This window comes from Eurosta solidaginis, chromosome 3 (assembly GCF_040869045.1).
Source record: "Eurosta solidaginis isolate ZX-2024a chromosome 3, ASM4086904v1, whole genome shotgun sequence".
Lineage (NCBI taxonomy): Eukaryota > Metazoa > Arthropoda > Insecta > Diptera > Tephritidae > Eurosta > Eurosta solidaginis.
Genome location: NC_090321.1, coordinates 145,880,382 through 145,906,725, shown reverse-complemented (window position 1 = coordinate 145,906,725; position 26,344 = coordinate 145,880,382). Strand labels below are relative to the sequence as shown.

Sequence of the window (26,344 nt, the reverse complement as noted above, 5' to 3'; positions counted from 1 at the left end):
CTAGCAAACTATGTTTACAATTGGGTGAAAATCGCGTAGGATATTTGTTCACGACATCTAGGCCTATGGAGTTCAAATCATCAGTTAATTTTAGACACCGTGAGTCTTTATTTAGTATATCCGTGTTAAAATCACCACAAAGTAGTATATGCTCATACATGTGAGAATATTGGGCCAATTGCGAAGATAAATTATCTAGCTTAAATGTTTTATTGGGGTTGTATACACATATAATTAAGCATTTATTAAATCTATTCCCAACTTCCAGGAAAATATACTCAATAGGATCATCTACACTCGACTTAAAAATAATTTTGTGAGGAATATTTGCTTTGCAGTATATGGCAACAACATCGCCTCTGGCACCTGTTTTCCTGTCGTTCCTATTCACTTTGTAGCCATTTAATGCATGTTATCACAAATATCTTCTCTAAACCAGGTCTCAGTCACACATAAAATATCTATCTTTGAATCCTGCAGAATGAAGTTCATGTAATCAAGCTTTGGGGTGTTAAAGCTACAGAGCTGCAAGCCCGGATGATTTTTGCTTACAGTATTTAAGATAATCCTCAAACAATCGTTGTCAGTGCTCAAGAACTCATTCGAACTATCCATAATCACATACGCAACTAGCACTTTCAATAACAAAAATTACTTACTTACTTACTTAATTGGCGCTTAACCGTCTAAACGGTTATGGCCGTCCAACAAGGCGCGCCAGTCGCTCCTTCGCTCCGCCAATCGGCGCCAATTGGTCACACCAAGGGAGTTTAAATCGTTTTCCACCTGGTCCTTCCAACGGGGTGGGGGCCGCCCTCTACCTCTGCAACACTTTCATGGCCGGAGCATCATCTTTCATTCGCATAACATGGCCTAGCCAGCGCAGCCGCTGCGTTTTAATTCGCTGGACTATGTTGATGTATGCGTATAGCTCGTACAGCTCATCATTAAATCATCTTCGGTACTCGCCATCGCCAACGCGTAGAGGTCCATAAATCTTTCGAAGAACTTTTCTCTCGAACACTGCCAAAGCCGCTTCATCTGTTGATGTCATGGTTCATGCTTCTGCCCCATATAGCAGGACGGGTACGATAAGTGACTGGTAGAGTATGATTTTTGTTCGCCGAGAGAGGACTTTACTTTTCAATTGCCTACCTAGTCCAAAGTAGCATTTATTGGCAAGATTGATTCTTCGCTGGATTTCAGTGCTGATGTTGTTGCTAGTGTTGATGCTGGTTCCCAAATAAACGAAGTCTTACTATTTCGAAATTATGGCTGCCAACAGTAGCGTGGTTGCCAAGGCGCGTATGCGCTGACTCTTTGCTCGATGACAGCAAGTACTTCGTTTTGTCCTCATTCACCATCGAACCCATCTCTACCGCTTCTTTTTCCAGTTTGGAGTAAGCAGAACTAAGAAGATAGCTAATGTGAAACAATAACAATAAGTATATATTTATGTAATATTATGTTTTTAACGTTTCTTTTGCATGTTTCGCTTCGCTGACTAGCACATCAACATCATTCTTGATTTTAACTAGTTTCGGCTCTGCACTCACACATATACTCTGCCTCTCATACTAAAAACAGACGCAATTAAATTTTTTTTTTTAATTGCGTTGCGTGGCAAAACATCTCTGTTTTGCAAAGTTAAGCTCTCGTGAACATAAATTTTTCCGTAGCCAACTTCATCAATATCGGAGAGAGTAATGCTCTCTTTTTTAATTTGCAAAATGCAGCGATAGCTTTGAGCAGTTGAATTCTATCATGTGCCGTGTTTAATTTTATGAAAATAGGCGCCGAAGACGACTTGTTGCTACTGTTTGTGCGCATACGAAAAAATTGGTGTTTGCCAGGAAGCTCAATATTTTATAGCACGACAAAGCTTTGAGAAAATTTCGCTGATGTTTTCATCTTTAGAGTATGGTATTCCCATAGTAATAATATCGGTCGAGACCGCATTTTCCTCAAATTTTTGGATCTGCTCACGCATATCATTTGCCTAGCATTGAGTACCTCTAATTCTGTGTATATTTTTTCTACACCAGTTACTATTTCCTCAATTTTCGTAATTCTCTGTTTTGTGTTTGCTAACTCACCGGCACTCTCTCTCTGCATAACCCTCTCCTCCAAATTTTTCATAGATTCGTTGATTTGCCTGATTATGTTATCTTCATGTTTCTTTAATTTCTCCTCCCACATATCAAGAAGCTGTTCAGATGCAGTCAGCTCACCTTGCACCATTTTCTCTGCATTCCAAGTGGTGGTAAATGTGTTTGGCGAATATAAATTAGAATTTGCTTTCAGCAATTGTCGGTGTTGTTGTCTTTCACTTCTTTCTTTTGACATTGTGGGTTTGTATGTGATTATGCAATACGGAAGAACAGATGCAGCAGAAAATAAAGCTTTAAACAAATTGACTATAGTTTTCACAAGTCAAATAACAGCAGCTAAAGCAAACCAGGTTTTTTTTTATATTCTTTACAACGCACGCGAACTATATTAATACTTAATTGAAGCACAGATTAAGTTTTCAATTAAAGTTTATTTGCAAAAAAGTTGCGATTTGTTGTCAGCGAGATTTTACACGTCTATTCTGTTTTCATTCTCTCTTCAATGACATGTAGGTCATTGTAATATTTATAAAATATTTTGTTGTTTTGATGTGGTTGGTTGCAAAGAAAGGATAGTACAAAGAAGGATAGTAGAATAAGCATTCAGATAGGTAGATGTCAAGAAGGGGGATTTTGAAATTAGCTTTCATTTCCATTGTAAACTAATTTTTATATCTGTCCACATTTTCTATGACAAAAAGATATAAATTGTACGCCTATGTTGTAAAGTTTTTTATTCTTTTTTTCAGGATAACCCCGAAGTTTCGGAGGATACATTGGGTTTCTTGCGTTCAGCTTATGGCAAAGCACGGTTGTTGGTGTCACAAAAGATGAAACAATTTGAAGGTGAGTTATATTTAGAGGTGTTAATTTCATAGAATTATAAAAATGTTTATTTATGTTATTAAAAAATTATAATTTGATTGTATGAAATTGACATAAGAATCGGTTTAAATATTATAGGGCATCATTCTATATTGCGAACGATAGCTCAGACAAAATAGAAATGGTAAAATCCGCAATGGCACCATACATAACAATTATTAGATACATACAGTTTATTTTTAAATAAATTTTACAAATAAGCTTATAACTAAGCACTAACAACTAAGGTATTCGGCCCTTATGCGATATGGTGTGATGGATGTGCTCAAGTCCATAAGCCAATTTTTGAAAATTTGAGTTTTCTAGCTTTCCGTTTCATATAGTTTCTGCAAAACTGTAAAGCTGCTGGAATCTCGGGTGACACGGACTTGTATGGATGGCAAAGAAATGAATCGGTTATGATTGTAGCGCACTTATTGAAGTTCAATGCATTTAGGGCCACATATTCATCTCTATTTATATCTTTACAGCATAAAAGTAAATTATGTCAACATTCGACTCCAGTAATGATATGGTGCAACAAAATACAAAGATAAAAGAAAATTTCAAAATGGGCGTAACTCCGCCCTTTTTCATTTAATTCGTCTAGAATACTTTTAATGCCATAAGTCGAACAAAAATTTACCAATCCTTGTAAAATTTGGTAGGGAGATAGATTCTATGACGATAAATGTTTTCTGTGACAATGGGCGAAATCGGTTGAAGCGACGCCCAGTTTTTATACACATTTGAACGTCTGTCTTTGGTTCACGTACTTATCTGAAGTCACTTTATCTTGGTATAAAATATGGCCGAAATCCGAATATGACCACGCCCACTTTTCCGATATCGAAAATTACGAAAAATGAAAAAAATGCCATAATTCTGTACCAAATATGAAAAAAGAGATGAAACATGGTAATTGGATTGGTTTATTGACGCAAAATATAACTTTAGAAAAAACTTTGTAAAATGGGTGTGACACCTACCATATTAAGTAGAAGAAAATGAAAAAGTTCTTCAGGGCGAAATCAAAAGCCCTTGGAATTTTGGCAGGAATACTCTTCGTGGTATTACATATATAAGTAAATAAATTAGCGGTACCCGACAGAAGATATTCTGGGTCACCCTGGTCCACATTTTCGTCGATATCTCGAAAACGCCTTCACATATAGAACTAAGGGCTACTCCCTTTTAAAACCCTCATTAATACTTTTAATTTGATACCCATATCGTACAAACGGGAGCATGTCATTGTTTTGTATTACAAAATTCTGGGTGACAAAATTCTGTAAATTGCAAAAAAAATCTGCGTGAACAAAATTCTGCTTTTTTAAAATTCTGCTTTCTGAAATTCTGCTTTCTAAAATTCTTCTTTTTCAAAATTCTGCATGTTTAATTCTGGAAGTCAAAATTCCGGAATCATGGCTGAGGGTTATTTTTTTAAAGTGCGGCCGAAGGCCGCCTACGCAGAAAGACATACTACGCAGAAGGACATCACCGTGGCGGTAGCTACGGTTATACCACACACCCGGACTTGGCATGGCGTAGCCCAGGGTTATTTTGTATAAGCGCGGCCGAAGGCCGCCTATGCAAAAAGGTGTTCTACGCAGAATTACTGTGCATGGCACACTTTTTCAAAATAAGTACATGACCTCTTTAACATTGTTAACATTATATTTTAATACAAAATTTTGTAATACAGAATTTTGTAATACAGAATTTTGTAATACAGAATCTTGTAATCAGAATTTTGAAAGCAGAATTTTAAAAAAGCAGCATTTTAAAAAGCAGAATTTTGTTTTTAGAATTTTGTACATACAGAATTTCGACACCAACCAGTACAAACACATTCTAGAGTCACCCCTGGTCCACCCTTATTGCGATATCTCGAAAAGGCGTACACCTATAGAACTAAGGCCCACTACGTTTTAAATAATCATTACCACCTTTCATTTGATACACATGTCATACAAACACATTCCAGGATTACCCTAGGTACATTTTGCTAAATGGTGATTTTCCCTTATTTTGTCTCCAAAGCTCTCAGCTGAGTATGTAATGTTCGGTTACACCCGAACTTAGCCTTCCTTACTTGTTTTTTAATAAAATATATATCAAAATTTGGTGCTTTTTAGGGCCACAAAAGATAATTTAGGTGATCATTTAGTTTTCGAGATATTAGAAAAAAAGTGTGGGTCTGCTAGCTTTACGTCAAGCTATTAGACTCATAGCTTAAATTTCATTTTTTTTAATAAAAAATAATTCAAAATTAGGTACTATTTAGTTTCTCTTTAGTGCCACAAAAGATAATTTAGGTGCTCACTTAGTTTTCGAGATATTCGCAAAAAAGTGTGGGCCTGCTAGCTTGACGTAAATTTAATTTTTTTTTATAAAAAATATATCAAAATTAGGTGCTACTTAGGTGCTCTTTAGGGCCACAAAAGCTAGCAGACCCACACTTTTGTGCGCATATCTCGAAAACTAAATGAGCACCTAAATTATCTTTTGTGGCACTAAAAAGCACCTAATTTTGATATATTTTTTATTAAAAAAGAAATTTAAGTTGTGAGTCTGCCAGCTTTACGTAAAGCTAGGAGACTCACATTTTTTTGCGAAAATCTCGAAAACTAAATGAGCACCTAAATTATTTTCGTCAAGCTAGCAGACCCACAACTTAAATTTCATTTTTTTAGTAAAAAATATATCAAAATTAGGTGCTATTTATGTGCTTTTTAGGGCCACAAAAGATAATTCAGGTGCTCATTTAATTTTCGAGATATTCGCAAAAAAGTGTGTGTGTCTGCTAGCTTTACGTCAAGCTGTTAGACCCACAGCTTAAATTTCATTTTTTTTTTTGATAAAATATATATCAAAATTAGGTGCTTTTTAGGGCCACAAAACATAATTTAGATGCTCATTTAGTTTTCGAGATACTCGCAAAAAAGTGTGGGTCTGCTAGCTTTACGTCAATCTATTAGACACACAGCTTAAATTTAATTTTTTTAATAAAAAATATATCAATATTAGGAGCTATTTAGGTGCTGTTTAGGGCCAAAAAAGATAATTTAGGTGCTCATTTTGTTTTCGAGGTATTTGCAAAAAAGTGTGGGTCTGCTAGCTTTACGTCAAGCTATTAGACCCACAACTTAAATTTAATTTTTTTTAAATACAAAATATACAAAAATTAGTTGCTATTTAGGTGCTTTTTAGGGCCAAAAAATATAATTTAGGTGCTCATTTGGTTTTCGAGATATTCGCAAAAAAGTGTGGGTCTGCTAGCTTTACGTCAAGCCAGCAGACCCACAACTTAAAAATAATTATTTTTAATAAAAAATATATCAATATTAGGTGCTGTTTAGGGCCAAAAAAGATAATTTAGGTGCTCATTTAGTTTCGAGATATTCGCAAAAAAGTGTGGATCTGCTAGCTTTACGACAAGCTAGTAGACCTACAGCTTAAATTTCATTAAAAAAAAAAATATATATATATCAAAATTAGGTGCTTTTTGAGTGCTCTTTAGGGCCACAAAAGATAATTTAGGTGCTCATTTAGTTTTCGAGGTATTTGCAAGAAAGTGTGGGTCTGCTAGCTTTACGTCAAGCTATTACACCCGCAGCTTAAATTTCATTTTTTTTATAAAAAAATATAGCAAAATTAGATGCTTTTTAAGTTCTTTTTAAGGCCAAAAAAAAATAATTTAGGTGCTCATTTACTTTTAGAGATATTCGCAAACAAAGTGTGGGTCTGCTAGCTTTACGTCGAGCTATTACACCCGCAGCTTAAATTTCGTTTTTTTTTTTATAAAAAATATATCAAAATTATGTGCTATTTAGGTGCTTTTTATGGCCACAAAAAATAATTTAGGTGCTCATTTAGTTTTCGAGGTATCCGAAAAAAAGTGTGGGTCTGCTAGTTTGACGTAAATTAAATTTTTTTTATAAAAAATATGTCAAAATTAGGTGCTATTTAGGTGTTCTTTAGAGCCACAAAAGATAATTTAATTTAGTTTTCGAAATATAAATGAGCACCTAAATTATCTCTTGTGGCCCTAAACAGCACCTAATATTGATATATTTTTTATAAAAAAAAAAGATTTTTAATATTGTCTGCTAGCTTTACGTCAAGCTAGCAGACCCACACCTTTTTGCGAATATCTCGAAAACTAAATGAGCACATAAATTATCTTTTGTGGCCACAAAAAGCACCTAAATAGCACCTTATTTTGATATATTTTTTTATTAAAAAAATTAAATTTAATTTGTGGGTCTGCTAGCTTTACGTCGAAACCTAAATGAGAACCTAAATTATCTTTCGTGGCCCTAAAAAGCACTTAATTCTCAAACAACTTATACTTATTTTTGAGCACTTGGGTCTGCCAGCTTTGCGCACGTCTTATGTCCTAAATAACGTTTTTGTACAGAGTATAGTTGAAATTAATGATACGTAATATGGAAGAATTGCCCTGGACGTATAAAAAATACGAAAATCAATATGAATAACTGACATTGTGTTAGATGATATAATGAATGTCACCGAGGCATTTAAAAATAAATATCGCGGAGAAAAGCTGTTATCTGAGGGCGTCTATAAGGATGCCATATTGTTGTTGTAGCGATAAGGACACTCCCCGAAGGCCTTGGGGAGTGTTATAGATGTTGATGGTCCTTTGCCGGATGCACATCCCATCCGGTGGATTCCGGTAACAATCACCATAAAGGTATTAGCCCGACTATTTCGGGAACGATTTGGTAATACCACATGCAACCTTCTAGGTCATATCGCCCTCCCACCCCCTAGATCCATCACGAGTTCGGGGTCGCCAGAGCCTCGCCTGTTAATGAAATAAGAATCGCAACGGGTAGGTGAGGTTGACAATTGGGTTGGAGAAGCTATATATTGCGCTATTTTAGTCGCCTCTTACGACAGACATACCTACCGTGGGTATATTCTAAGCCCCCTAATCCGCTGGGGCATCATGGTGTACATTGGTAACTTCTACAAAGATATAATGAATGAGTCCTTAAAATGGCATTATTCCTAATTGTTGGAAAGTGTCATCAATAGTTCCTGTAAAAAAGGCAAAAAACACAGTGAAACCAGAGGAGTTACGCCTAATGAAAAATCAACAAGTGGCACACCTAGATAAACACTGAGTGAACTAAACATGGTGATTGCAGAATGTAAAAGAGGATCTTTCAGGCAAAAAAGATGGGATGACTGTCTTCTTAGACTTTAAAAGAGCCTTCGAAACAGTTAAAATATTGGAATTCTTGGGCTTTGTGTGAAAAAACAAAGTGAGAAAGTTTTTTACGGAAATATGTATATATGAAATTGTTCTAGGTGGCTTTGGAAAATCTCTTCTATTTCAATTGCGTTTAATTTTTGGGAAAGGATGAGGCCATGAATATTTTTTTGCAAGTTTACAAAAAAAAACTGCTAAATATTATAAATAGTAGGTCCACCGAAAACTTTAAAGCCTGTGCTTAAAATAAAGAGTTGTACGGTTCATTTAAAACAAAACTGGTTAAAATATCTTTACCCCTTCAGAAGTTATAACCAATACAAGAAACGAAAATTTTGCAATTTTTACTAATCAATCTTTTTCAAAAACAAAGGAAATGATAAATAGGAAAAATCCTAATTTTTGATCCTCTATCAAAAAAGGTAATTATTTAAGTTATCCAAGGAAAAGTTTTTTTAAGTGGCACGAATAAAAATGTTGTCACTATAACGGTACAACTATCTAAGTAATATTATTCTGAAGATAACAAACAACGACACTCAAAGAGTAAACTAAATGAAGTATTTAGGAAGTTTGTCCAGAAAATAGCCTTCATTACAGAACATGTAAACGTACTAGCCAACGTCAAAAAAAATGTTGGTTTATTGTGCAAATGTTGAACCGGATTTCATCTACTGCCCCATAATCCTGCTGTTAGCCAATGATAGGCAAATGATATCCAAATGCAACAAAGCAAGGCAATGCGATTCATTTTGAGATGTCCTTCAAGAACACCAAAAATTATAATGCTGCATAGGTTAAATTGACTTAGTACAGAACAGCCAATTAGTTATTATACATAGAAATTTATCCATCATGTACGATTGGGAATGTCACCAAGCTCCCTAAGTAACAAAATAAAATAAAATCAAAAGATCCATAATTACAGAACTAGGTACTTCAAAAATATAAAATATAAGACTGCATAGAGTAAGAACTGAGTTCACAAAAAATACTCTAGAATAGTTACATAGGGTATAAAATGTACAATGAATTACCTCCTGCCATAAAAGACGGTGAAAATATTTATGCATAATGTAATGAAGCAAATTTTAAAGACCATAATAAAAAAATCTGTAGTTCCTTGGTAACGGGCACGAAATAAGGATAAAGACAGAGTTGTACATAACAATGCCCAGTAAAGCAAATAACAATCATTTTTCTTTGCTCCTTCTCCACTGCAAATAGCATTTCGTTCGCAGCTTTTACTCTGCTACTCGTATTTTCTCCACTATAAAACACGTCGTAGCCCATTTAATTTGTTGCGTCCCTCCCATAAATTGTCATCCTCCCAGCAGCTCCTTGCAGCGGGACTGCTCAATATTCTCTTGCTCCGGGAAGGTGTCAAACCCAATTCGGGTCCGTCTCCTGACCACGGTCCTGAGAAATGGTTTTGCTGCATCTGCCGGAAAAGAATCTTTTTAGGGCGGTCATACGCGGTCCACGCAACTTTTATACATCTTTTGTGGCTCCTTGCTGTTCACACCCAAGGGCGTCCCGTAGTCTACGCCTTAGCGCCACCACTACCTTCCAGCAGCTCCGCTGTTCAGCAAGCCACAACAAGTACCCGCTGCTGCTCGCGCCCCACGGCGCCAACAACTCAAACGGCTGCTACCACTTATAACTACTATCTCCGTAGTAGAGTCGGTAGCAATGCCGAGCATCAGCCCCTGCCCCCTGCTTACCCAAGGAGTCCAGTCCCAGGGCCACAACAGCAGTTGCGTCCTAGCCTTTCACAACCCAGGCGTAGTCACCCATCTCTTACTCCTAGAGTGACGACGTCTCCTCCGTTGCACTTCAGAATTCTGCAGTTAAACTGTAATGGATTAACTGGGAAGATCTCGGAGATAGTCGATTTCATGAAGCGGCACAACATCCGCATCGCCGCGATTCAAGGGACTAAAATCACAGCAAGATCTGCTCTGGAGACCTGTTCTGGGTATAATGTCCACAGAAAAGATCGGGAGAGCGGAAATGGAGGCGTACTCGCGTTTATATTACACCACTCAGTGCAATATCATTTATTTGATCCCGACATCGGCTGCAGGGACAGTGTCTTAGAACGTCAAGGCTTATCTGTCCGGTCAGGCGACGCAAACCTAGAAATCATCAACATCACTCCTGCCACCTGTTGCCCCAGTGGATACCGCCCTAACATCAGCGCCTTACTCACTGGCAATAGTCGCATTATTTTAGGCGACTTCAATGCCCATCACGATCTATGGCATTCAAACTTGCAGTCAGACAGTAGGGGTGCGATGTTGGCGGATCAAATAGAAGAAACGACGTTCTGCACAATAAACGGAGATGCCCACACACGTACGGTAGGAAGCTGTCACAGTTCGCCGGATATATCAATCGTGAGCGCAGGACTCGTAAACTGCGTCAACTGGCAGCCGATGGTAACATTGTCATCCGACCACCTGCCTATACTTATTTCGCTCGAGCGTACCGCCGACTTCATTGTCACAGAAAAACGCACTTTCATAATCTTTAAAAAAGGAAAGTGGGAGGAATACAAATCCTTTACAGACAACCGCTTTGCTGCCCTCCCAATTCCGACTGATGCTCGCCAAGGGGAGCGTGCTTTCCGCAAGTTCATTGAATCCGCCTCGCCTCGCTTCATTCCCGCCGGTAGAATTCCCGAAATTCGGCCTCACTTTCCGGCGGAGGCCGCAAATTTAGAGAGAGAACGTGACCTTATAAGACAACTCGATCCCGGCGACCCTCAAATAAGGGATATAAACCAACGCATCAGATTGCTTGTGGATGAACACAAGCGGGCGAAATGGGAGGAGTACCTAAGCGGTTGTAACCTCTCTGCCGGTGTAGGTAAACTTTGGTCCACCGTAAAGTTCCTATCGAATCCGTCTAAGCACAATGACAAAATTTCCATCGCCTTTGGCGATAAAGTGCTGTCGGATGCAAAAAAATGCGCGAGCGCTTTCTGCCGACAATATATAATGCATTCTACGGTCGACAAAGATAGACGGAGGGCCAACAGACACGCACATAAGCATAAATTCAGCGCTTCTCCGATTACCGAGGTTGAGGATGCCATCGGTCACGCTAAACCATCCAAAGCAGTGGGCGCAAACGGCATAGCCATGCCGATGCTTAAAAGCCTAGGGAAAGAGGGTTTCAAATATTTAGCGCATGGTTTCAACTTGTCTCTTTCCACCTTTGTCATTCTTGAAAAATGGAAAATGGCCAAGGTGGTCCCGCTACTAAAGCCTGGGAAACCAGCTAACATAGGAGAGTCATATCGCCCGATATCTCTCCTATCGTCAGTGGCCAAGACGCTTGAAGCCATTTTGCTCCCCTACTTCAAAGCAAATTTGCAGCTAGCCTGTCATCAGCATGGCTTTAGAAGACTCCATAGCACCACCACCGCGCTAAATGCCATTAGAATGCAGACAAATTGTGGCTTGAATCAGAAGCCCCACCATAGAACAGTACTCGTAGCGCTAGACCTATCAAAAGCTTTTGATACGGTCAACCACGGCACGTTACTGCAAGACTTGGAAGGGTCTACCCGTCCCCCATGTCTTAAAAGGTGGACCGCAAATTATCTGGGTGGTCGGCAGGTATCGGTGCAATTCAGAAACGCAACATCAAAGCCAAGAAGAATTAAACAAGGGGTGCCACAGGGTGGTGTCCTATCCCCACTTTTGTTTAATTTTTACATATCAAAACTACCTTCGCCACCGGAAGGAGTTACTATCGTTCCTTACGCCGATGACTGCACAATAATGGCCACAGGCCCGGGCCCCCAGATCGATGACCTTTGCAACAGAATAAACGGCTACCTCCCTGATATCTCCAGTTTTTTTGCCTCGTGAAACCTGGCATTATCACCGACTAAATAATCCGCGACCTTATTTAGAACTTGGACGTCCCAAATGTCGACCATTTTGAACATCCACGTCGATAGCACTACGCTACCGACTGTCCTACACCCCAAAATCTTGGGTGTGACGTTTGATCAGTATCTACGTTTTGGTGAGCATGCAGCCGCAATTGTACCGAAAATCCAGAGCCGTAATAAAATCCTCAAATCTCTTGCTTGTACTTGGGGAAATGATAAAGAAACGCTCATTACTGCTTACAAAGCAATTGGCCAGCCGATTGTATGCTACGCGTCCCCTATATGGTTGCCAAACCTTAAAACTACTCACTGGAAGAAGCTACAGGCCTGCCAAAGTACTGCTCTCAGAGTCGCAACGGGCTGTCTTCTTATGTCCCCAGAGCACCATCTACATAATGAGGCGCGAATACTTCCCATCAGGGAGATAAATGAGATGCTAACCAAACAGTTTCTGTTGAATACCCAGAAACCTGGGCATCCCAACAGGTATCTGATTGATGAGCCAACACCGCCTAGGGGCTTAAGGAGGCATCTCCGTAAGCATTATGAGGAAATACGGCACCTGAGAACTCAGCCGTATGAAGCCAAAAAACACAAGCAGGTCCTCAATGAACTCCACAAACAGGCGTCGAACCTTTATGCAGGGAATTGCCCGGTGAATCCAGTACTCAAAGAACAGTACCCTAAACCTACGGAAGAGGAACGCACACTCCCCAGGGAAACACGAGTCACTCTAGCTCAACATCGATCTGGATACTGTAACAGGTTAAACTCTTACCTATCAAGAATCAACCCCGACATACAAAATGTATGCCCCGCTTGCAATGTGTCCCCACATGACACCAACCATCTCTTTAATTGTAATGTGGAACCAACGCCTCTAACACCCCTCTCATTATGGTCCACCCCTGTTGAAACAGCAAGTTTCCTTGGACTCCCGTTAGAGGATATTGATGACAATTTGTGATCGGCCGCACCTATTGGATGGGGCGAAGCACTGCTACAACAACAACAACAACGTAGCTCGTATCATGAAGATATGCTCTCTGCTCTATGCTCTGTTCGTGTTCAGAGCCGGAGCAATAGAAAAACAAAACTCCAGAGAGTAATATAGCATTTTCAATCACTGATTTGAACTTCCAATTATTTTAGACTAATTTCACAAATATTTTTTTAGGTTTATGTCAAAAAAATCTGAACTCATCACCAGATGACAAGTTTCCTACCACGAATGATGATCTTCAAGGATTTTGGGACATGGTTTACCTGCAAGTTGATCATATAAACTCCATCTTTGATGAAATTGATGAATTAAAAAGCAATAACTGGAAGGTATGTAATTGCCAATGATTATTTCAATTGTTTTTCAAAAAACAAAAGCAATTAGAAATTGAAAACTATGTATTACAAAAAAAAAAAAAAAAAAAACAAAAACTCATGATTTTTTGCGGTTATTGAAAAAAAAATAATTTAAAATAATCAAGTATAATTATAACAGGTTCCCTGTCCCATGTATCTTATATGATTCATGTTAGCAATTTTGGACCATGTCCGATACGCTCGTGTATCAAATATAAGCAACTTTGGATATACTTTGTACTATTGAAATTACCTAAATGTGATGAGAGACAACATACTCTGTTTTTCGTATGGGACGTGGGTGTATAAACTTTGTAAACTGTAAACTTGAAAAAAATTCGTCAATATTTTTGTTGTTGTTTTTGTAAAATTTTTTTTTACTGTTATCTTTAAAAAGCTTATTAACGTATGTACCTTCAATATTTGTTCCAACGTAATTAGGAATCTTGAAAAATATCGTTGAGCGTGAAGCACTTCACGGATATTATTATATGGGACAGGGAACCTGATAAAAACGTTTTTCGATAACTTTTGATTATTTTTCAGTTTTTTTTAAGTATTCTTTTGTTTATTTTGCCGCTTTGTTGCAAGAAACATTACCGTCCATTCATGCAAAAATCTCGATAGCGGTTATCTCAAATGTCAAGTACAAATTTTTCCCTCAAAACAACACTAAAGGCTAGTCGGTAGACAATGCACTGCAATTTGTAATACAAATAAGGAGTACACCTCCTCCTATTCTTTGACATTGCAGGGGCTTTCAACAATGTCTCTAAACAAGCGATCATGGAGGTTATTGGGGTGATGCAAGCCACTCTTTTATGTATACTTAAAAAAACGTTTTATTGATAAAAATACGCCTAAATGTATGCGTGTACGTTATTTGCAAATTTCCAACCCACATAAAATTATTGATTATCCCTTTACTATAAGGAATGCTTCAAAGAAAAATTAACGAAATCGGTTAAGGATCACGCCCACTTGATATAAACGATTTTTAAAAATGTCGTGGACGAATAAAATAAGATCTATCTTTGCAAAAAAATAAGTTTTATATCAATGAAATTTCTTTTCCTAAGTGAAATTATAACAATAAATAGGAAAAATTCAAATTTTTTATGTTTCGGAAGCCATAACTCGAAGAAAAATTAACGGATCGTAATAAGATTGGGTACACATACTTTCCTTATAGAACAAAATATTTCTAGTAAAAATGGACGGGATCGGTTGAGAACCACGCCCGCTTTTATATAAAATATGTTTAAAAGGGTCGTAGACTAGAAGTTTTATTGTAAGAGAAAATCGGGAGACATTTTTTTTAAATGGGCGGTGCAACGCCAAGACATTTTTTTAGTGGGTGGCGCCACGCCCCTATTTCGTTCAAGCACAATATTTCTAGAGCCTCAAAAAATATAACTCCGTCGTAAAAAATTTCGATACACATATTAGGCTTATAACAAGAAATATTTCTAGTAAAAATAGCCTAGGTCAAATTTCAACACTTTAGATGTATTAACTACTAAATAATCAGGTGAGTGCTAATGCACCCATACACCATTATTGAGGACTTTAGCTGCCTATGGAAACGTTCTATCAATCCGTTAGCTTGAGGATGGTACGAAGACGTTGTAATTTTATGAAATCCAAAAATGTTAGTCAATTCCGAAAACAAATTTGATTTAAACTGAGTGCCCTGATCTGTGGTAATTTTTAATGGAACTCTAAAACGTGAAATATATTCGTTAACAAATTTCTTAGCAATAGTTGCAGCAGGAATGCCCCTTAATGGATATGCTTCTGGCCTACAAGTAAACCTCTCAATTAAAGTAAAAATATATCGATGTCCTCTTGAAACAGGTATGTAAAGGTCCTGCAGTATCGAAATGAATTTGTTCAAATCTACTATATTTTTTTTTTGCTAATTGTTGATTTTGTATGATGGTTCACCTTAGAATTCTGATAATTTATACATTCCATAGACCATAAATTAATTTGCTTGTTCAAATTTTTCTAATAATACTTTTTAACTATCAAAATACGGGAAGCCTTCGTACCAGGGTGTGCGATTCCACGTAGCATCAAAAGGGCGTGACAAGGTATCAGCTACTATATTATCTTTTCCTTTTATATATTGTACATCCTTAGTAAATTGCGCTATGAATTCGAGATCTCTAGTTTGCCTAGGATTGCGATCTGTTTTTGAATTTAAAGGAAATGTCAATGGTTTGTGGTCTAATCCGTAAACTGACGTTATTGTAAAAGGTACCTAAAGTGCTTGATATTTAAATAAATGGCTAACAACTCTCGGTCGAATCCGCTATACTTTGTCTCTGATGGAGAAAGCTTTTTCGAATAAAAACCGTGTGGCTCCGATTTGCCGTTAAAATGTTGTATGACAGCACCAATTGCTGTATTAGATACATCAACACTGAAAGAAAGTTTTGCATCTTTATTAAATGGTTTAATAATACCGTAGATTAAACTTTTATTTAATACATTTAAAAGCTTTGGTGTACGTGTCATCCCACACTAAAGTTACCATCCCTATGAACTTTTGAGCCTGTTTTAGAGATTTTTTCCGCTCAAAGCTACGAATTGCTGTTACTTTCTCATCTGATGATAGACCACCTACAACCTCGTTTATAAACCTTTGAAATGGTTGGGACGAGTTCCTCAACCCAAAGGCAAACGTAAAAACACAAACATACCGAAGGTGTTGTTATTATATATTTATATATATGTATCTTCTTCGACCATTGGTATCTGATGGTATGCTTTTACTTAATCAATTTTCGATTTCGGTGATTCATATTGAAGTCATGGATATGTGGCAAAGGATAACGATCGGGTACTGTTGCAACGTTCAGTCTGCGGAAATCACCACAAGGACGCCAATTATTCGCGTCCTTCTGGGGTACTAAATGGAGGGCAGATACTACGGATGAATTTTGGTCATCTACATATTCCAGATAATAGAAAAAGAACGCTTCCTTTAGTAACAAGCCTGTGAACCGTAGCATGCTTATCTAACTGGCTTCGTGTAATCTGGTTCAGATATCAAAGACGGAAAACATCGTATATTGATTTTCGACAGAGAAAGTATTGGGAAGAGAGATATTGCATAAACGGGATATAGTATTTACTGAGAGACTTGTTAGCGGGTCGACTAAATGTCTGTTTTATCGTCAATAAGTAAGCCCTATCTATATAACAATCAGCACCTATTATGGGTTTTGCTATATCAGCAAAAACGTGAAAGGAAATTCGCGCATTAATCCTAAATCAATATTTAAAAGTTTTTTGCCGAAATTGTCGAAATTTTAATTTCATTAGCCGGTTTTAAAATTATGTTCGAAGTTTTATATTTACTTAAAATTTTTGAAACTGGCAGTACTGAAATTCCGGCCCCACTCTCAATAAGGAAGTTCTACTTATTATCTCGATCATATATAAATAAACGACGAGTTGACATTTCTGAATCTCCGTTCTTTGTTGCAATAGTGGAGATTATGGAGGGAACACTTCTCTGCTCTCCTGAATGGAGACAACGATGTACCGCACAGGGCTGATGAACCCGATCCCGCAATGTATGCTGATGGGATTAATGCCCCCCACCTGATTATGACGAATTAAAAATGGCAATAACCAAATTAAAAAACAAGGACGCGGGCGCTGATGGATTGTCTGCGGAGCTATTCATATACGGCGGCTAGGAGTTGGTAAGATTCATACATCATCTTTGCAAAATATGGTGCGATGGGTGCATGCCCGGCGATTGGAATCTAAGTGTTCTTTGCCCCTTCGACAAGAAAGGGGATCTTACAAACTGCGCCAATTATCGCGGAATCTGCCTCCATAATATCGCATATAAGGTCCTGTCAAGTGTATTGTGCGATAGATTGAGGCCCACCATTAATTGACTGATTGGACCTTATGAGTGCGGCTTCAGACCTGGTAAATCTACCATCGACCAGATTTACACAATGCGCCAAATCTTTGAAAACCCCCGCGAAAAAAAGTTTACACACATCACCTCTTTTTCGATTTCGATAGCACGAAAATGAGCTACTTATATGGCGCTATGTATGTTTGGTTCCCCCGCAAGCCGTATACGCCTGTGCAAAATTACGTTGAACAACACCATCAGCTCAGTCAGAATTGGGAAGGAGCTCTCCGAGCCGTTCGAAACTAAACGAGGTTTCAGAAATCGTGCGATTTCTTTAATTTGATGCTGGAGAAAATTATACTAGCTGCATAACTTAACCGCTCTGGAACAATATTATATAAAATCGTGCAATTACTAGCGAATGCGGATGACATTGATATCATTGGCGTGAACACCCGCGTCGTAAGTTCTTCTTACTCCAAACTGGAAAGAGACGCGGTAAAGATGGGTTTGATGGTGAATGAGGACAAAATGAAGTACCTGCTGTCATCGAGCAAAGAGTCAGCGAATATGCGCCTTGGCAACCACGCTACTGTTGGCAGAAATAGTACAAGACTTCGTTTATTTGGGAACCAGCATTAACACTAACAACATAATCAGCACTGAAATCAACCGAAAAATCACTCTTCCCAATAAATGCTACTTTGGACTAGTCAACTGAAAAGTAAAGTCCTCTCTCAGCAAACGAAAATCATGCTTGCAAGTCACCTATCGTACCCGTCCTGCTACATGGTGCAGAAGCATGGACCATGACAACATCAGATAAAGCGGCTCTGGGAGTGTTCGAGAGAAAAGTTCTTCGAAAGACCTCTACGCGTTGGCGAGAAGAAGATTTAATGATGAGCTGTACGAGCTTTAAGCATCCAACAACACAGTCCAGGGAATTTATTTATTTAGGCTTACTGTATTTCTTGTTTAAAAAGGTACATGGATCTTCACACTTTCTAATCCCAAATTTGTAAAGATACGTACAGAAATGATTTGGATAAATTCGTGATTTTGATGGGTATGAGGAGGAATGGGACATTGACCTTTTGACTAAGTTCCTTTTTGAATTTTGATAGATTTCATGTGAAACTGTTTCGCTTTTATTAATGACTCCCCAGAATCTATCAGCTAAACTAATCAATTCGTTAATAATATTCGTACCGGAACTGGCTATAATTGCGCTTAAGCTATTTGGTAGTTTCCTTATCCACAATCATTTAAGGACTTTTTGATTAAAATCGGGATATTGAAACGAGACACCGATAGAACTCGGAAGGTTCACGATTTCCAATTTCGGAATCGGACATTTTTTGAAAAGCAGACGTTAATAAGTTTATGTTTACTAAAAGTGAGTTTATTGTAAATATTAAAAGAAAATCTCGCTAGGAGGGTGTTTGCAAGTTTTAGATTTTTAATTTTTAGTTAAGGTTTGAAACTAATTTATACATACATACATATATATATGCATGTAAACAATAAAATGTTTTTCTTCTCTTATTAATTTCTCGTCGCAATCGTGGCTATGTGTGTTTTTGTACTCGCCGACACAATCTTACATCGATATTTCATTTATGGCGGCAGTCGATGCGTGATGGTAGCGTTTTCGCCAACCACTCCTAACGGCTTTTGGTGTTGTCGCCCGAATATTTACGGATCTTCGCATAAACCTATTGATATTGAACTCGTTATGTTCTCGCACAAATTTTTTGGTTGTAGTTGTTCTTGTAGCACACGTGCAGCTTTTTGAAAGCTTTATTCTATGTTGCGAGATTTGTTGTGCCAAAAATAATAGGTTCATTCCGAAAGCCGGCCGCAGCTCTCATGTATCACTTAAGGATTTCAGGCCAATCAAACTCTCGTCGTTTCTTCTTAAGATGTTTGAGCGATTGATTGACCTGTGCCTACGGAAAAGCATTCCTCCCTTCACATCCGACATCTATTTTAGAGGAAGATTAACGGAAACTGCTTTCCATTCAATTGTAAAGCAAATAGAGGGCTCCCTAGAACACAAAGAGTTTGCTCTGGGTACTTTCCTAACATCGAGGTGGCTTTTAAAAATGTGTTCCTATGGGCAATCAAGGGCTCTGGTTGGTTTAGGAGTCGAGGGGCGCGGGTTAAATTTATTAACAAACTTCCCTGCAGCAGAACTGTGGCAGCGTAGTGGGGAGGGGCCATAATCGAGAAGAAAATGTGCAGGGGCACGCCACAGGGGGTGTTCTATCTCCTCTGCTCTGGGTTATGGTAGTTAACGAGCTTCTTGTGGAGCTGGAAGCCGATGACTGTTAGGTGATTGCCTATTCAGATGGCCTGCATATCCTAGTCAGGGGAAAATTTCTGGTTACTGTGGCTATGTTTTCTGAATCATGTGGAGTGGCGGTCAACCCGGGAAAACCCGAACTGGTTCTTTTTACCAGTAGATATAAGATGCCCGCTGTCAGAACTCCCTCGATTGGAGGTAACGTTGGTACTTTCTGATATGGTTGAATATTTGGGGATTGTTTTGGACAGATTTGAAAGGCAGTGCCAGGAAAGCGGCGGTTGCCTTATACTGCTGCGGGGGAGCTATCGGCAAAAGATCGGGGCTCTCGCCGGGAGTAGTACATTGGCTTTGTGAGATGGTAGTCCACCCGATCCTGCTCTATGAGGCGCTGGTCTGGTGGAATGCATTGGATAGGGCGAGCACCACCAAAATATTAGTGCCAGTACAACGGATAGAGCTGGTTGGTATCAGCGGCGCTCTTAGAACAACACCTACCCTGGAATTGAATGTCATGCTGAACATCCGCGGCCCGGTCGTTGGTCAGGCTTCGTGATATGGGCCTTCTGACTTCGGTCATTAGCCTTCTTACCAGCGTGGACTTTACCCCTGACAGTATTGTGTGCCGAAAACTGCTCCCTGTGCAACCTTCACCCCAGTCATTTCTCCGAGAGAGGAATGGGGACGAGGACTCATCTGGGGCAGGCGACCGGTTAATTTGTTCACGGATGGGTTGAGGTTGGACGGAAAGTTTGGTGGGGGGATGAATGCAAGCCGCAAGTTTAAGTTGGCTAATACCTGCAGCGTCTTCCAAGCGGAAGTTGTTGTTATTGTAGTAGTGCTTCGTCCCATCCAATAGGCGCGGCCGATCACAAATTGTCATCAATATCCTCTAATTTAATGATTCGTCATTATCAATATTTTTTTAACGTCGTTTATGCAGGATCGCCAATGTGGTAATTTAAGCCACGCTTTTATATAAACATAAAAACTTAATAATTAAAAATACGCCTTAATGTTTGCGTGTATATTATTTAATAATTTCCACCCGAATCAAATTTTTTAATATCGAAAATTCAAAATTTAAACTTGAAATATATACATATAAAACAAAATGTAAAGTATTAAATCATTTAAGTTAAATTAAAATAAAGTTATAAACTAAAATTAAGCAAGCACCCTACAGGTATTAATAACATCGGCTGCATGCTAAATTGCAGGAAGATTACTTCACAATGGAGGATTTGTGAGGCCAGGAAATCAGTGGTCAAAGGCACGCTGAAGGGTAGGGTATTATCACTTCTGTTGTGGACGCTGGTTATCAACCAACTACTCAGATGGTTCAACGAGGTACTCGTAAAATTTACGTTGCAGTTGTCATAAGTGGAAAATGTCTTCCAACAGTTAGCTTTTTGATGGATCGGGCACTTCGAAATGTACATACCTGGGAATCTAATGTCGGGTTGACCGCCAACGCGGATAAGACGGATATGATCTTGTTTACAAAGAGACAAAAGGTCCCAATTGGACTAGGCCTAAGAAAGGAGGGGTGACCCTGCAGGAGAAATCTTGCAATAAATACAACAACAATAACTAAATATCTAGAAACATTGTAGGCCATACCTGCTCTTGAAAGCTTCTTGGAGCTTTGGAAATTTAATCGACGTTTACCTATGTACATGTCGCGTGAGCGCAAACTCTGATATTCAGCAGAGCAAGCACTGAATCAGTTGTCACTTATATTTAAGCTGTAAACATCTCACGCGTAAATTCTATGTTCAAATTTTGTTCACCATTCTCTTTGTACACATATATTTAAGAAATTTTGCGTTTGTATTTGAAGTTCTGCTAGCTTTATGCATCACTGTTCTAGACAGTAAGTTTTCATGGAAGCTCAACGTAAAGGAGAGAGCGGAGAAGGTCTCGGCGGCACTTTATTCGTGTTAAAGAATGGTGCTATGTACGTGGGACCCACTTGTAGACCTGGTGGCGAGGAACATAGCGCTAATGAGACTAGAGTCATTATTTATTGGACTAACAGACTACCTGATCCCGTAACTACGCTTCGATGGCTCTCTTACAGCCACAATAGCGGCGGTATGTTGGCGGTAGGGCGCTCAAACGTGTTAGACCGATGTTTTCAGTGTAATGAAAGGTATAGTTTTGTAGTATAACCTGCTGATAAGGAATAAAGAGATCAGGCAGAAGTAGTAGCCGTGATCAGAGCAGTATAAACATTGGAGGGAAACTACTTAAACTAATTTATAAGCACGTGGCGCCAGAAGATAGTGTCCAGTCATATTACCCATCATGAACCTTCAGAAGATGAAGGCAGTGCGGGATGTAGGAACAAACGGTTGAAGACGTTCTGTGATCGTATCATGTGGTTGCGAGGTCAAGGCGCCAGCCAGCTACAAGTGGTGGCAGGGTTTTCAGATCAGTTGTTGTTGTGTTAATAGTGCTTCGCCCATTCAATGGGTGCGACCACTCACAAATTGTTATCAAAGTTCTCTAACGGAAGTCCAAGAAAACTGGCAGTTTTAACAGGGGCGGACCATAGGGAGATAAGTGTTAGAGGCATAGGTTCCACATTAAAATTGAAGAGTTGGTATCATGTGGGGACACATCGCATTCAGGACATACATAACGTGTGTCGAGGTTGATTCTGGACAATTACGAGTGTAACCTGTTACAGTGTCCAGAACGAAGATGGGTCAGGGTGTCTCCCTTGGTAGTGTGCTTTCTTCTGCACAGGTAGGATATTGTATATTGATAACAGGGTTCACCGGTCGCGTCCTGGCAATTTTGTGTGGATTGTGCTTAGGGCCTCCTTACGCATGTCTGGATCAATTCATAGTGCTTATGGAGATGTTCCCTTAACCCTCTTGGAGCGGGGCTAGATCAAGCAGTTAATTGCTAGGGTGTCCCGGTTTGTGATAATTTGGCAAAAACTGTCTGTTCAACATTTCGGTATGCTATTTAATGTTGAGCTCTTTGGCATCACTAAATAGGTGATTTTCAGGTATCATACGGAGACATCTTGTGGCAGTTCTGATTGCAGCGTTTTGACAGGCCTGCAGCCTTTTCCAGTATGTGTTTTTTAGACAAGGCGACCAAACTGGTGACGCTTCGCACATGAGCTGGCGGCCAATTGCTTTGCTTTATCTTTTCCTCCAGTGCTGCCGACAAGTGACTTGAGGATTTTGTTACGGCTTTGTACTTTAGATAAAATTTCGGTGGCATGTGGTGAGGGTATAATCAAACGTTACCCTTAAGATGTTTGGGTGACTGACAGCCGACAGGGTAACACCATCGACATGAACGATATTTGCGTCATCAGTTCCTTTTACGTCGTAAACTGAGTGGCCGTGGCTTTTAATGCCACGTTACGCGAGGTGAAGACACCAGAAAGGCTGCTGTTTATTTTAGAAACTTATTCATCTAATGGAGGGTCAGGTTTCGTTGCCATTATCGTGCAGTCGTCGGCATAGGAAATGAATAACTCCTTCCGGTAGGGAAGGGATCTTTGATGTGTAGAAAATACGCGAGGATAGGACATCACCCTGTGGTACCCCCTGTTTAATTCTTCTAGCCTTTGAGACTTCGTTCCTAAATTGAACTGGCTTAGGCATGCACTGCATGGGACCAATGTCGCGATCAGAAATACTCTTACCTGGCATATGATGAACCGGCTGCTGTGGGAACACGGTTGCAGGACCTCGAAGCAGCAATAAGGCTTGGTCCTATGAACCCTCTAGTATTTGCCAAGAGGACGGAGTTACATTAAACATTAGTTCTGGTACCTGTTTGGGGGTTTCCGTTTGGTCCTCAAACAAATTCTATATTCACTGTAGACACTTTCAGTCCGCGTGAGATCTTTATTGACCGGTTAGTTCGATCTTACCATGCAATAAACGGTAATGTTTCTTTCAAATAACGGGAAAAGTAATCAAACATAATAAAAAAATAAAAATAAATGTAATAAATTGTAAAAAAAAAAAAAATAACTAAAGGAATAAAAAATAAAGACATTTTTTATTTTTTTCAATTTCTTGCGAATTGAAAACATATGTATGTTGTAATCAACAAATTTTTTCTCAAGCAAATAATTAAACCTGTAATCGTAACGATTAGTAATATTTATTTATCAGTATTGAATAATGGTAAAGATATACCCTTAATATAACATTTTATTTCTAGAAATCTGTTGAAGACATGAAGGACTCAAATAAGCCGACAAAAGTTCCACAAAAAACCACTAAGACTGTTAACAAAAAAGTAAAGCATAATACATCAAACGCAAGTGAACTAAAATCAAACTCAGCTAAATCTGCCGCAACTTTGAAAAGGGACTCACAAAGAAAAATGTTGCAAGAAATGAAGCGTAAAAATAAAATTGCGTTGTCCGGAAAAACTACTACCTCGACTATGCATTCTCTTGAAACAAATGTTGATGCCGTTGAGATATTTGTCAAAACTAATAAATGAAATGATGAGAAGAATAAAGTTCTTCTCACTAATCCCTAGCTAGTCCTCTAACGAAATCGAATAAGAAATAAGCCCCATGACATTTATATGTATATCTTATATAATATTTGTCTTCTCCAATTATTTTTTCCATATAAACTTGATAAAATTGTATACACCAATAATAATACTCGTTTGGTAGGTTAATCTTAAATAATGAAGCAGCGTGCTATCAAGAAATTAAGTAAATCATGCCCAAATTCTATGTTATTTATATATATATAATCGATTAAGGGATTCTAAATCATTAACATTGAAAATGCAATATAACTCTTTTATACACTTCATTTTCGCTTTAAAAATATACTATATGGAGCCAAAATCATAGTTTTCAAATTAGTTAAAATATATTTACTGTTACTAGCTTAAAACCGTGAAAAATTATTCGAACTTTTTTGATATTTTTATATTAATTAATTTATCGAATGAATTTTGCGTGTTTGTCACATGTATAATTTTTACTAAAAAAAGACATATATTTAATTCAAATTTTAAGTGTAAGAAAGTAATTATACTATTTTAGAAATAAAGCAATACGTGTTTTGTTTAATTCCAAATAATTCTGGTAGTGATGGCCCCTTGTCGGATACAGATCAGACCCGCTCAAATGCACCATTAAAATATTAGCCCGACCATCTCGGAAACTATTTGATACGACCACGTTGAACCTCGCTTCCCACGGGATTTGTTCCGTCCAAGGGCTGTAATTTCAGTGTAACCCCATTTAAATTGTTGCGTCCCTCCCACAAATTATTATCGTCAGGACAGGTCATTTCAGTGGTACTGGTCCATACTTTCTTGTTCCGGGAAGGTGTTGAACCTAGCCCCGGCCCAGAAAAGTGGTATTCTGCGTTTACGAAGCTAATTTTTTTGGGCGGTCACACTGTTGACGTCCCGTCGATGGCGGGACGTGTTATCAGTTTTGGTCGTCTGGGTAATAGGGCAGAGGAGGAACTCCCAGCCTCCGAGGGGAATCATCGATGGCGGGATCCGTCATCAGTGTAAATCGTCTGCCTTGGAAAAGGCGGAGTGGATATAGTATTTGTGCAGGAGCCGTGGCAGAGTAGTAACGGTGGAAATATTTCTGGATTAAGGACTAGAAAATTTAACACCTTTGTTGGTGTATGGGGGGGCAGGTAAGCCTAGATTCTGTCTGCTTGTTAAAAAGGAGTTTAAAGCTTTTATTCTCTCTAATGCTGACATAACCATAGTCTGCCTCGAGCGGGCAGTAATGAAATGTGGGTGATCTGTGGGTATATGACCCATGGGGACGTAGCGGGACCACCACTTGCGATACCGCTGAAGCAAGGCGGAGAGGTGTTGGCGTGATTGTGGGTGCCGATGTTAATGCCCACCACATGATGTGGGGAAGCTCGGATACCAATACTAGAGGTGAGTCTTCATGTACTTTTATTGTAGATGAGGGACGCTGTATATGTAATAGGGGGAATGACACGACTTTTGTTACAGTGAGTAGGGAGGAGTTTGAGAACATGATTCTTGGGATGACCATAGAAGCACGGGGGAAACACCCGCTTATAATATGTGGAGATTTCAATGCATGGTCAACTCTTTGAGGTAGTAGTAGAACTACCGATAGAGGTAGAGTTCTTCTCGAAAGCCTTACACCCCTGAGGCTAGAACTTCTAAATGAGGCAGGGAAATATACATTCGACACTGGAAATAGACGCTCCATTATAGATCTCAAGTTTGCGTGGAGCGAAATAGCGAGACGAGCAAAATGGTCCATCAGTAACGTCTACACACACAGCGACCACAAAGCTATTAGCCTAGAGCTAGTGGAAACTTCACCAAGGACAGCTTCCAACCAACTGCAAAGAAGAAGATAGAAATAACACCTTTTAGAACGAGAAACATTTGGTGTTGTATGGAATGATGCCATAATACGAAGGGCACATGCGGAAGATCTTTCGGTTCAAATATCTAAGTCATTAGGTATGGCGTGTGATGCTGCCATGCCCAGAAGTCGCGCAAAAGTAAATCGGACTTCGGTATATTTGTAGAATGAGGAAATAGCGGAGGAGTGTAGAAAATGCCACAAGGCACGGCGAAGGGCACGGTCGTCGCCACGATATGATGAGCTCTACAATACCTACTTAGCCCAAAAAACGGCGTTTAA

General features: G+C 38.8%; 1 protein-coding gene across 9 annotated transcripts in view; it reads left to right on the top strand.

The window, feature by feature from the left end:
* Positions 1 to 24,740, top strand: part of vlc (vulcan) — a 303,152-nt gene extending 278,412 nt beyond the window's left edge. For all 9 annotated transcript variants that reach the window (XM_067773205.1, XM_067773208.1, XM_067773204.1 and 6 more), the window contains 3 exons: positions 2,861 to 2,957; positions 13,305 to 13,459; positions 23,878 to 24,740. In XM_067773205.1, the coding sequence (XP_067629306.1) occupies positions 2,861 to 2,957; positions 13,305 to 13,459; positions 23,878 to 24,165 (540 nt within the window). In that variant the 3' untranslated portion in view covers positions 24,166 to 24,740. The remainder of the gene's footprint in view (positions 1 to 2,860; positions 2,958 to 13,304; positions 13,460 to 23,877) is intronic.
* Positions 24,741 to 26,344: the final 1,604 nt, after the last annotated feature.